General features: G+C 46.2%; 1 protein-coding gene across 1 annotated transcript; it reads right to left on the reverse strand.

The window, feature by feature from the left end:
- Positions 1–330: 330 nt before the first annotated feature.
- On the reverse strand, positions 331–1,369 carry LOC147964154 (uncharacterized). Its single transcript, XM_087529858.1, has 3 exons — positions 1,134–1,369; positions 619–735; positions 331–550 (listed from the first exon to the last, which is right to left on the reverse strand). The coding sequence occupies exons 1-3, from the start codon at positions 1,367–1,369 to the stop codon at positions 331–333; spliced, it is 573 nt and encodes a 190-aa protein (XP_087385984.1).
- Between the last annotated feature and the right edge of the window lie 11,962 nt (positions 1,370–13,331).

The raw sequence follows: 13,331 nt of genomic DNA on the forward strand, positions 1-13,331 counted from the left end.
CCAGTCCATCATGCTGCATTTTGCACTACTAGGAAAAAGGCTATAGCTGGAATGGACACTAATGGCGCACCTGTCATGTGGTGCGCCACTACTATATAGCAGTAGCATCACATCACAACCATAAGTGTTCTGCGCCAGCATCATAACAATCACATAACTACATAACAAAAGCAAACTTGTTCATCATTACAAAAGCAAACTTGTTCAACATAACAAAAGCAAACTTGTTCATCATTACAAAAGCAAAGTTGTTCAACATAACAAAAGCAAACTTGTTCAACCACATAACTACAAATTGAGACACATAATACAAAAAACAACTCAATATCCCTAATAGTAGGGGTCATCCCAATGATCCTCCGCCTCTTGCCATTGCTTCAAACCTTCTTTGATGGTTTCGATTTTATTCCATGCCTCGTAGGTGACGTACGCATCTTTCGCTGCGTACTCGATGAGGTTGTTTGGCAGTGGGCTGCCCCCCATAGTTTGTGGTCCAATTTCTTGTTGATCTTCTGCTTCATTTCCTTGTAGGATGGGTGGATGAGGTTGGCTGCAAACTCAGCCAAAGACTGCCACTTCTCATTTGGAACTCTCCATTTGTGCTGCATGTCAACGTACTTGTCGGGGTTGATCTCCAAACCAGACAACTTTAGCTTCTCCTTGTCACCTCCAATGGAGAAGCCAACAAAGGTGTACAGCTTCTTCTCCTGCAGGAGTGGACGGAGTTCCTTGGGCCTGCATCAAATTAATCTGGTGCATCAAATTCATCTACTTCAAAAACTTCAGAAACTACTAATTAGACAGAAACTTTAGAACTAGTATTGCATCTACTTCAAAACTTCAGAACTATTGCATCTACTTCAGAAACTTCGTAAACTTCAGAAACTACTAATTAGACAGAAACTTCAGAACTAGTATTGCATCTACTTCAGAACTATTGCATCTACTTCAGAAACTTCAGAAACTTCAGAAACTACTAATTAGACAGAAACTTCAGAACTTCAGAACTTCAGAACTAGTATTGCATCTACTTCAGAACTTCAGAACTATTGCATCTACTTCAGAAACTTCATAAACTACTAATTAGACAGAAACTTCAGAACTTCAGAAACTTCAGAACTGGATGTTTTTACCATTTGGTTGCCGCGGTGATGTGGTATACTAGGACGAGATCCTCCATGCACAACTGCAGAACTGCAGCCATTTGCGGAGGTTCGTCTTCCCTGGTATACTCGACATCAACGCCGATCGACCGAGAAAGCATGCCGCCGAGCCTCCTCCTGATGTCGCGGATCCTCTTGTCGGCTTCGTCTGGATTGCTGGTGCATACGACATTCAGCTTCTCCTTCTTCAAGTGGATATCAACCATGAGTGGCACGGTGTAGTCCTGCTTCTACCCGGGGATCGGAACGTCGTCGTCGACCACCAGCGGCTCCTTGCCAGACGCCTCACCACGGTGATGTTTGGCAGACGGAGGGGAGTTGCTCCACGATGCCTCCGCCATTCTCTTGGCAGACGGAGGGGAGTTGCTCCACGATTCCTCCGCCATTGCCCTCCTGGCCAGCGATGGTGGAGGCAGAGGGGAGTTGCTTGATGGTGGAGGCAGAGGGAGGCAGAGGGAGGAAGATGGAGCGGCAATGGAATGAGGAGGGAGGCAGAGGGAGGAAGATGGAGCGGCAATGGAATAGGAGGGGAGTTACCTATGTCGTGGTCGTGGGGAGTTGCCAGTGGAGGGGAGACGTGGGGAGTTGCCAGTGGAGGGGAGACGTGGGGAGTTGCCTCGAAAACTCAAACGTCCTGCCCTTTGACCCTCGAAAACTCTGGAAGGGAGATGTGGGCCCATTGGTTTCTCCTGTTTCCAAAACAAAACAAAAAAATAACAGCCATATTTTGCTCTAAAATTAATGATCACTGCAACCATATTAGGAGATCAAAAATGGCACCAAAACAGTCACTGCAGCCATCCAAAATGGCACCAAAACAGCACCAAAACAACATCAGCCAAAACAACATCCAGTGGCGCACCAGTAGTGCGCCATTAGAAGGCAAAATCGGTGCGCCACTAGCATGCCTTTTCCTAGTAGTGTTGGCAAGAACAAGCTAGAGTTGTACACACCCTGATTTAATGCTGCATTTTCCAAGTTTTTGTATTTTTTTGAATTTATAATGCCCTCTAGACTAACTGCTAAAAACATCGGTCTATGCCTCAAGGGGGCATTGTAAAATAATTTTTTTCAAAATTTTCTTTCATAGACATGTTTGGCACATGTGGGTCACCATTAAAAGAAAATTTGGGTGATTTGGAGCTGGTGGAAAAATTCACCTTTTTTTCAAAAACTGGCTTAAGTGACCAAATGGTCCCTCCGGAATGCGGGCATTTTTTCGACCACCTCCAAATCACCTCAATTTTGGCACACATGATCTCTTCCACAAACAAAACTAGGTTTCCAAGTTTTTGTATTTTTTTGAATTTTTTTGAATTTATAATGCCCTCTAGACTAACTGCTGAAAACATCGGTCTATGCCTGAAGGGGGCATTGTAAAATAAATTTTTTCAAAATTTTCTTTCATGGACATGTGTAACGCCCCGTGACCGATGTGCCAGGTGTCCTCCAGTTATTCATTGTTGTTGCCTTGTCATTGCTTGCGTGTCATGCATTGCATATCATGTCATCATGTGCATTTCATTTGCATACATGTTCGTCTCATGCATCCGAGCATTTTCCCCGTTGTCCGTTTTGCAATCCGGCGCTCCGTTCTCCTCCGGTGGTCATTTCTACCTTCTTTTCATGTGTGGGGGTTAAACATTTCCGGATTGGACCGAGACTTGCCAAGCGGCCTTGGTTTACTACCGATAGACCGCCTGTCAAGTTTCGTACCATTTGGACTTCGTTTGATACTCCAACGGTTAACCGAGGGACCGAGAAGGCCTCGTGTGTGTTGCAGCCCAACACCCTTCCAAAGTGGCCCAAAACCCACCTAAACCTCCTCCATCATCTCGGTCGTTCGATCACGATCGCGTGGCCGAAAACCGCACCTCATTTGGACTCTCCTAACTCCCTCTACCTATATATATGTGCTCCCCTCCCGAAATTCGTGGATGAACCCTAGCCTTCCCCTTCCTCGCGCCGCCGGACATGTCCGTCCGCGCCGGACGAGTCCGACGGCCACCTCACTCCGCCCAATGGCGTTGCGCCACGTCACCTCCTCCACCGCCCGAACCAACCAGCGGCCGCCACCTCAGCGCGCCGCTCCACTCTCTCTCTCCTCCCGCGCCGCCGCGGCCCGTGGGGCCTGAGGCAGGCCCGCCCGGGCCCGGAGCCGCCACCGCCGCACTCGCGCGCCTGGCCCCGCCCGAGCCGTTGTGCCGCGCCTCGCTGTCGCTGGGTGGCCATGCCGGCGAGCCACCGCCACCGTACCTCGCCGCCGGCGAGCGCGCCCGCAGCGTCCACCGCCGGATCCTCGCGCGCGCCGCCCGTGGAGGAGTTCGCCGCCGACCTCCTGCGCGCCTCTGCTCCTCCTCTCGCCAGCCTTCCCTCGTCCCGGAGCTGGAGTGCCCTGCCGCGTCCTTCGCCGCCACTCGCGAGTTCGCCGGAGTTGCCATCGCCGGACGCCTCGTCGCCGGATCCCGGCAAGGTGGATCAGATCCACCCCTTCATCCATCCAAACGCGCCGCACCCGATCCGGATCCACCCCGTCCCGGATGCCCTCGTCCCGGGTTGACTTTTCCCGCGGGGTAAAATTCCACTAAGTCCCCGAAATTCCCAGATCATATGCCCATGTTCATCGCATCGTAACTTTGCATCCGTAGCTCCGTTTCATGCGTGTAGCATATCAAAATGTTCGTCTCGGAGAGTACATCATTTCATCTCATTGCATCATTTTCATTTGAGTTCATCTTGATGCCCGAAATGCTGTTGGAAGAGTGCTATTTGCGATAATTGTCAGATCTGCTGCTCCAATTAGATATTTGTCATTTTTGCCATGATTATTGTGTGCATGATATGCCCCTGAGCTCTACATGAGTTTCGTTATATGTTTTGCCATCTATCCAGAGGTGCAACACATGTATTTTTGTGATGTGTGTGGTGACTAGCACAAGCTTGCAAAGTGGTGCATTCGTTAATGCTGATTTCAGGGACTTAGCATTTCCACTAAGTCCTTGATCTGTTTATCTCAATATGCCATATGTTCATGTTGTTTCCTAGTGATCCATGCCTCTTTTGAGGATGATCAGTAAGGATGTTTTGTTAATCTTGTAGTGCTCTATCCATCCATGTCTTTGTTTGCAATTATGGAGCACCCTAGCTTGAGTCAATCGAGCTCTACTTTTACTATTTCGTGAATCTGGGCAGATTGTCTACTTGTTAGCGATTTTGCCGAGGATGTTGTAGTTGATCCGTGCATGCTATGTTATTGTTCTTGCCACGTTTAGCTTTTATAATGTGTATTGTTGGTGGGTGTATGCTTAGATTGTCATGACATGCTCTGTAGTGAGTGCATCGAGCTCGTAAACATGCCTACTTGATACCTGATTTGCATGCTCCAGTTTTTCACTAAGTATGTAATCTGATTATGTTTTTGCCATGTTCACATGCTTGCAATTGTATTTTCTGATCCCTTTTGGCTCAAGGTCACTAAGGGAGTTTTGTTAAGCTCTTTTAGTAGCTCCATGCCATGCTTTACTTTGCCATGTTCAGGTCCTGTAGCATATAGTTTTCATGCTCCAGAGTGTGCTGTCTGATCTGAGATTCCAGACAAGTGTTAATTTCACCAAGTCTGAAATCTGTTTACCGTTTGCTCTTTTGCCATGCTTGTTTGAACCTGTTAATGGATGAATTGGCCGTAGCTCAGTGTTCATCTTTTGTTAAGCATAATGAATGGATTCCTGCCATGTATATTGATGCCATGTTTGGGTGCTATAGCATGTTTATCTTGTTGCATTTAGATGGCTACTTGCTGTAAATCGTAGACCGGTGCCATATTTGAATTGCTTGCCATTTCCAAACCATAACTCCGATTCCGGTGATCTTTATATCGTTTTCAAGCGATTTCATCTCACCTTTCCAGTGGAACACTTGGATTTCCATGTTGAGACCAGGTTCAATCATTCCTTGTCAAATCATGCATATGCATCGCATACCGCATCCCGCATATCATACCATGTTCATGTGTTGGTTGTTTACTATGTTGTGTGCTTCTTTCCGGTGTTTGCTTCTTCGGGTTGATTCCGGTAACGTCGCGTTTGTGAGGACCCATTCGCCTACGTCCGTTTATCTTCTTCATGGACTCGTTCTTCTTCCTTGCGGGATTTCAGGCAAGATGATCATACCCTCGAAATCACTTCTATCTTTGCTTGCTTAGTTGCTCACTCTTTTGCTATGCCTATGCTGCGATACCTACCACTTGCTTATCATGCCTCCTATATTGTTGAACCAAGCCTCTAACCCACCTTGTCCTAGCAAACCGTTGTTTGGCTATGTTACCGCTTTGCTCAGCCCCTCTTATAGCGTTGTTAGTTGCAGGTGAAGATTGAAGTTGTTCCTTGTTGGAACATGGAGATGTTGTTCCTTGTTGGAACATGATCATTGTTGGGATATCACAATATATCTTATTTACTTAATGCATCTATATACTTGGTAAAGGGTGGAAGGCTCGGCCTTATGCCTGGTGTTTTGTTCCACTCTTGCCGTCCTAGTTTCTGTCATATCGGTGTTATGTTCCCGGATTTTGCGTTCCTTACGCGGTTGGGCTATTATGGGAACCCCTTGACAGTTCGCCTTGAGTAAAACTCCTCCAGCAATGCCCAACATTGGTTTTACCATTTGCCACCTAGCCTTTTCTTTTCTCTTGGGAGTCGCGCTCCTGAGAGTCATCATTATTTTACCCCCCCCCCCCCGGCCAGTGCTCCTCTGAGTGTTGGTCCAACCTGTCAGCTGCCGGTGGCCACCAGGGGCAACTCTGGGCTGGCCTACCCGTACCTAAGACAATCTGAGTGTGCCCTGAGAAAGAGATATGTGCAGCTCCTATCGGGATTTGTCGGCACATTCGGGCGGTGTTGCTGGTTTAGTTTTACCCTGTCGAAATGTCTTGTAACCGGGATTCCGAGTCTGATCGGGTCTTCCCGCTAGAAGGAATATCCTTCATTGACCGTGAGAGCTTGTGATGGGCTAAGTTGGGACACCCCTGCAGGGATTTGAACTTTCAAAAGTCGTGCCCGCGGTTATGGGAAGATGGGAATTTTTAACATCCGGTTGTAGAAAACCTGAAGTTGACCTTAATTAAAATATATCAACAGCGTGTGTTACCGTGATGGTCTCTTTTCAGCGGAGTCCGGGAAGTGAACACGGTATTGGAGTTATGCTTGACGTAGGTTGTTTTAGGATCACCTCTTGATCATACTTTCTCGAACGTGCTTTGCCTTCTCTTCTCGCTCTCTTTTGCGTATGTTAGCCTCCATATATGCTAGCCGCTTGCTACAGCTCCACCTCATACCTTTACCTTACCCATAAGCTTAAATAGTCTTGATCGCGAGGGTGCGAGACTGCTGAGTCCCCGTGGCTCACAGATACTTCCAAAACCAGTTTGCAGGTACCGATGTTACCGAGCAGGTGACGCAACCAAGCTCAAGGAGGAGCTCGATGAAGATCTTGTCCTTTGCGTTGTTTCGTTCTAGTTGATCAGTAGTGGAGCCCAGTTGGGGTCGATCGGGGATCTGTGTAGCATTTGGGGTAGTCTTCTTTTATTTTGGTTTCGTAGTCGGACATTGATTGTATTTGGATGATGTAATGCTTTAATCATGTAATTGTGTGAAGTGGCGATTGTAAGCCAACTATGTATCTCTTTCCCTTATGTATTACATGGGTTGTGTGAAGATTACCTCTCTTGCGACATTGCTTTCAATGCGGTTATGCCTCTAAGTCGTGCTTCGACACGTGGGAGATATAGCCGCATCGAGGGCGTGACAACATGTTTGGCACATGTGGGTCACCATGTACAAGAAAATTTGGGTGATTTGGAGGTGGTGGAAAAATTCACCTTTTTTCAAAAACTGGCTTAAGTTAGACAAAATGGTCCCTCCAGAATGCGGGCATTTTTTCGACCACCTCCAAATCACCTCAATTCTGGCACACATGATCTCTTCCACAAACAAAACTAGGTTTCCAAGTTTTTGTATTTTTTGAATTTTTTTGAATTTATAATGCCCTCTAGACTGACTGCTGAAAACATCGGTCTATGTCTCAAGGGGGCATTGTAAAATAATTTTTTTCAAAATTTTCTTTCATAGACATGTTTGGCACATGTGGGTCACCATGTAAAAGATAATTTGGGACTTGCATGCAAGAGTCAGGGACCTGCATGCAAGAGTCGGGGACCTGCATGTGAATAGTGATTCATCAAGGCCTTGACAGCTACTGGCACAACGGCTGCCGCCCGATTTGCATGCAGCGAAGATGAACATGCATAGAGGTTTCTCAAAGATTTCCAAGCACACCCCAGTGGGCCCCGCTTATTTAAAAAATACGTCAGTCATTATTGCTCTGTAAATGAAGAATATGCATGACAACCATAGTAAGGGTGAAGAATCATATTCATCCTACAATGAGGACCAACGCTTGCTAAAATCACCTCGATGAAGGTATTTAAGCAGGTAAAGGAGCTGGTCGAGGGGCGAGGTGGGACTATTTTTAGTTAGACGAGAACAACGCGCGAGATCGTCCGGAGCTGCAACCTCAGATGGGCCGGTGTTTCGGTCGACGTAGGAAAACGGCCTACCATGCATGCATGGCATCGGTAGTCTCGCCTAAACGATGGACACGCACAGAGCCAGCCATGCAGACCGTGGGATCGCACGGGAGATCCGTCTGGCGGCCGTGTGTGTGTGCAGAAATACATCACAAAAATTATTCTACTCGACAATAACAAGTGCTCCATGCTAGCCCTTATTCCTGTTTGAAATACATCATCATTCTTAAATTTGGACATCAAATGATACACACAGAAAATGGAAACGAAAGATGTCGAACTAATACAGTAACATGGCAGTACAACCGCACTTCACTAAATTACTGTCACGATGAAATAGAATGTAAAGACCACGTCACACAAAGCTGAATGGCACACGACTTTCTCTGGCTCATCGTCGGTTCATGTTGTATGTAGATATCACAGTTCAGCCTCGAGATCCTACACAGAAGAATACAATAAATCACATGGACATCAATTATGTGTAAAACACATGCAAAAAATAAATATGAACATATTTCGTACCTCTAGCAATTTAGCGCATTTACGTCGATTGTGACCTGGTTTCTTGCAATAGCCATAGATATTATGTGATCTTGACTTCTTTGTCTTTGCCTGCAGCCTTTTCTTCGGTGCACCTCGTCCTGGCACATGCACGGGATCCAGAACCTTATCAACTTTCTCCGAGTGCGGCATCAACGGGCCAAACCTAATGCTGTTATGCTGAGCATTAGTTGACTCCTTGCTGTCAGCTTGTTCAAAACTTGATTGCTTGCCATGATGTTGTGCTTGCAAAAGCATCTTTAGACGGTGATAGTCCTCATCAGAGTGGCATGCCTTGAAACTTGCGGCGTGACTACAATTCCGCAACTCGTGGTACCTCTGCAGGCTTACCGAATAGTCATACATCTGGTTTTTTCTGGTAGGTGTGTATGCACATTTTGCATTCATAGTCCACCTAGTGGGAACGCAACAACCGGGCAGAATTGTTTGTTTTAAAATCCCCAATATGTAAACAATGTGGGAACATGGTGTGCCTGTGCATTCCAGCTTACGGCAAGAACAACTCACCCTGTGCAAAAGACCTCCTTGCTCTTCAATGCGCACTCCAAACTTTTTATCCATTCTTTCCTGCTTGGACACAACATAAGTGGAATCTTCTGATCCATCTAGTATCTCTCTGATCTGACATTTGCTGATAGCATCTATGCTCCACAAGACCATCTTAAAGACACTAGGTGTGAAAACTGTTGCGGCGTGTTTCTCAAGCGGCGAAGCATTTGCCTCTGTAAATGGAACGGACTGCAAGGCTTCGACGTCATGGAGAGCTTCGTTAATCCGTCACGACGCAAGGCAACGCTCATAGTGCTCTAGCATTTCAAACAACGACATCTTACCCTCAAGATGCGTATGTAGCACAGAGTTCAAGCTCTCACTCCTCTGATTGCTGCTCAATCCTAGGAAACAACGCCCCTCAAGATATGGAGCACACCACAACTTTCTCATATGATACATCTGATGCAGCCAAGACTCCTCATTGGTTACTTTATTCTGTTGTAAGAATTGTATCCATTTTATCTCATGCTCTTCAATGGAAGAAGTATCATAAATGAAAGATCTGAAATCCTCCTTTACGTCGTCATCATGCAGATGGCGTACAATGTTCTGCTGAATGTGCCATATACATAGTCTATGGTTTGAGTCTGGCCAGACCACCCTTATTGCTCTCTGCATTGCAAGGTCCCCATCTGTGATCACAGATATCGGATGCTTCTGTGCCATTCAATCAGAAAAGGTCCGCAACATCCACTCGTATGCCTGGCTTGTTTCATGAGAAATTATACCACAGCCAAAAATAACAGTGTTGCGGTGGTGATTCAACCCGACAAACGGCACGAATGGCAGATTGTATTTGTTGGTTCTGTATGTGCTATCGAAAACAATGACGTCTCCGAAAGCCTCGAGGTCAAGTCGCGACTGACTATCAGCCCAGAACAGTCCCTTCAGATGGCCATGCTCGTCTACCAAGTACTTGAAGAAAAAAATCCACATCTCGCTCTCGTCTCGCCATCATGTGCATGATCACCGTATTAGCATCACCGGCACTGATTGTCTCCTGCTTATTAGCATGGCAGAAATTATAAACGTCCCTATTTATGCATCCAACCTTATCAAATCCACCGTATTGAAAGCACAAAATATCCATAATACGGTATTTGCGGATCCCACATTTTTTCATGTCCGCAATGTCCGCTTTCTGCTCATCGCTAATTCGTCTATGCGAATGCAGCAGACAAGAAAGATCCCGTGGGGCTAGAGGATGGTTGTGCTCATCGATGAAATCCTTGACAAACCACCGACCGGTTTCCTCCTGTCTCGTAATGACCAATTTAGCATTACACCCAACACGAGTTAAACTTCGTGGCCTCCTCTTTCTATCTTCCATCTTTCTTTTCATGTGCTTCTCTTCACGAAACCCTTGACGACTACACACAATTTTCCTTAAAATTATGTATTTGATGGATCCATCCCACTCAACGTTGCTTTTCCTCACACTAAAACCTTTTTCAAGAGCATATTTGTTGTAGAATTCATAGCCTTCAGCCTCACTATCAAACATCTTGCTGACAACATTTACATACTCGAACATACTCTCATCACTTGCATACGCCATGTCTTCCTGCATATGACATGTGAGAGAAACCAATCATCAACATCTTTCTGTTTATCAATGTTGCGGGTGTAAAATAGCTCATAGGCAAAGACAAGTGCATGGAAAAGACTTTGCTCGTTTGACATGTGAGGGAAACCAATCATCAACGTCCAACAAGTAGTATCTCATCTTCCTTCAAACTATATTTCATGCACTATGCAAACCTAAAGTGATGATGACTTTAATAAACTAAATTAAGTGAACTATGGAACCAGTATCTCATCTTCCTTTAGTATATCTCATCTCAAACGTCAAGTAAGTCACTTTTTTCTGCTGTACCAAAGGAAGTAAGCAATGCCCTCAACATCTTACTTAAACAAACATGATGCGATTAGCTCAAGAGAAACTATGCCACGATGAAGCTTTCCATTCGTTGTTCTAGTCCGTACCCAGATCTTGTGGGGTTGAGGTTGTACTGCATGCACGGTGGAGGGGCGCAACGGCCAAGAGAATGAGCAGAACGCCAAGCCGAATTCATACCTTAAGGATGGTACGCGCGAAGAGATGGGATCGGCCGCCGCGGTCGCCGCCGATTCAGCCAGCGCAGATCCGGCCTTCTTCTTCTTCGGTGACGGCCTGGGGGGCTGGGGTTGGTTGGGTGGAGGACGAGGATGATGAATTTATTCCTCTCGCCGGGAAGGTTGAGGACGGAGAAGGTCAGGAGCGGCGAGCGGCGACGAATAGATCGAAGGAGGATTCTGAACTGGATTGAGTAGACATGGATCTGGTCCTCAGGTGATCGGTTCAAGAAAAGATATTTCCCCCTGGACCATTATGCCCTTATCGCAATTAACATATTAAATTTAATCAATTAAAATTCCCCGCAAGATCTGACGGCTAATAAAAATCAGACGTGATCAGACATGTAAGTACTGCTAAGTACTCCGAGTACTAACCCAATCACCGTAAAACAGCTCAAAAGCAATACGTATAACTTTCTGTTTTTTAGTGTCGAGAATTTTAGAAGGTTAGCAGTACAAAAATGAAATGACTCTACTTGGAAACGGCGGGAGGTTCTTGAATTTGTGTGTATGTGGCTAAAGCAGGGACTATAGAATTATTACAACTTTTAGAGTGGTTGGGCTTTTTAGAACCGTTCGTTGATGTCGATCTAACGGCAGACAAATGCGAAGTACTGGGTAGTACTCCGATGAAAGCACGCGAAAGTACTAAAACGAGCGGGGCCGGTACTCGTGACAATGTGGGGACGCGTTTTAATCTAGGGGCAGTTTAGTCCTAGGAAAATTTGCATGCGCCGCCCCTCTCGTCGAATGAATAACCGCCGCCATGGTGCTACACATTCCACAATTACTCATCGGCGGCCATCTCCTCCCTCTCCTCCAAGTCCACCACAGTCATCTCCTCCTATTTGCCGCTGCAACTTCGCTCCACTCAAGCAACCCCCCCCACCCACCCCCACCCCCTCTTCCACGGCAGATCGAGCTGATGGCCGGCGGCGAGAACACCGACTTCGTGCAGATCGCCGGTGGCGACCAGGTCAAGTTGGCCAGGTTGAGGGAGATCCGTTCTTGGTTTGACAACACAAGGCAGATGAGCTGGACGGCAATGGCCACTCTCAAGAATTTGACGAAGAAGGAGAGGGCAAAGCTTTTCCCCCAGCCCGCGCAACCGATTCAGAAGATCGAGATCCTCCTCTGGGCGATGGAGCAGGCCAATTCATCCAGCGAGTGGACCAGGCGGAGGTGGTGGGCGTTCAGATCCAGGGTAGAGCATCCACTGGATCAGGAACCCACCATGCACGAGGTGCCGTTGCATATTGTGCAGCCTCCAACCGAGTCACCGGAGACTCCAAAGCGCAAGATGAGGAGGACAGTGGTCGCGACCTCGCTTCCCCGCCGTTCTCCACGCTTCCCTCGCCGCTCTCCTTGTCTGAACGGCGGCGGTAGCTATGTTTAGAGTAAGCTTCCCCACTCCTCATCTTCCTACTACTCGTGCTTACATCATGGTGATACTGATCGTAATAGCTCAGAGAGGGAATGCTAGATGGCATTTTAATCTCAATGAATTGCATGAACATTTGAGTACATGGATTTGGAGGATGGATTATGATGTATGTGAACCCTAGGCATCATATGAACCCTAGGAAAAGTTAGTAATGTTCTAGTGGTAGACACTGAAATATTTCGGTACACACCGGTAGGCACTGAAATATTTCGGAACTTCCCTAGGTAAAATTTGTAATGTTGTAGTGGTGGACACTGAAATATCTCGGTACACACCGGTAGGCACTGAAATATTTCGGTACTACCCTAGGCAAAATTTGTAATGTTGTAGTGGTAGACACTGAAATATTCCGGTACACACCGGTAGGCACTGAAATATTTCGTTACTACAATTTCAGTACACACTGATGCACACTGAATTATTTCACTACTGCAGTTTCAGTACACACCGGTACACACTGAAATATTTCAGTACTGCAAATTCTATACAAAGTTGGCATTTTGTCATTTATGTGTGAATTAATCCATGCATCATATGGCCTAACTTTGTACATGAGTTTGGGTCAATTTCATGTCTATTTATTGTTAAAATTATTTTCATGCCATGAAACACAAGACAAGTCACTGACCCAAGCTTGCAAAGATGCCATATCAATGTTGCTGATATGAAATATGCATGTTTTCACCTAGTCTTGTGTCTGGATTAAAACTGAGCATTTTTTCTTGATGGTATCCATGGATCTAGAACTCCTATGAATTTGCTCATGTTGGATGTTTTGTTCTCCATCATTTGTACTAGCATCCCGTGTGATTAGATGCCATGACAAGACCCCTGGCATATTTATTTTCTTGCCTCCAACATCACATGTGTGTTTTGCAGGAAAAAAACCTGGAGTTCACCAGGCTGG

The sequence above is a fragment of the Triticum urartu genome, chromosome 6A (assembly GCF_056163025.1).
Source record: "Triticum urartu cultivar PI428250 chromosome 6A, HENAU_Tu73, whole genome shotgun sequence".
NCBI lineage: Eukaryota > Viridiplantae > Streptophyta > Magnoliopsida > Poales > Poaceae > Triticum > Triticum urartu.

Coding starts and splice junctions, on each gene's coding strand:
- LOC147964154 (XM_087529858.1), bottom strand. CDS start 1,369: ATGGTTGATATCCACTTGAAGAAGGAGAAGCTGAATGTCGTATGCACC. Junction 736..1,133: donor ATCACCGCGGCAACCAAATG/GTAAAAACATCC, acceptor AATTTGATGCAG/GCCCAAGGAACTCCGTCCAC. Junction 551..618: donor TTGGAGATCAACCCCGACAA/GTACGTTGACAT, acceptor CTGAGTTTGCAG/CCAACCTCATCCACCCATCC.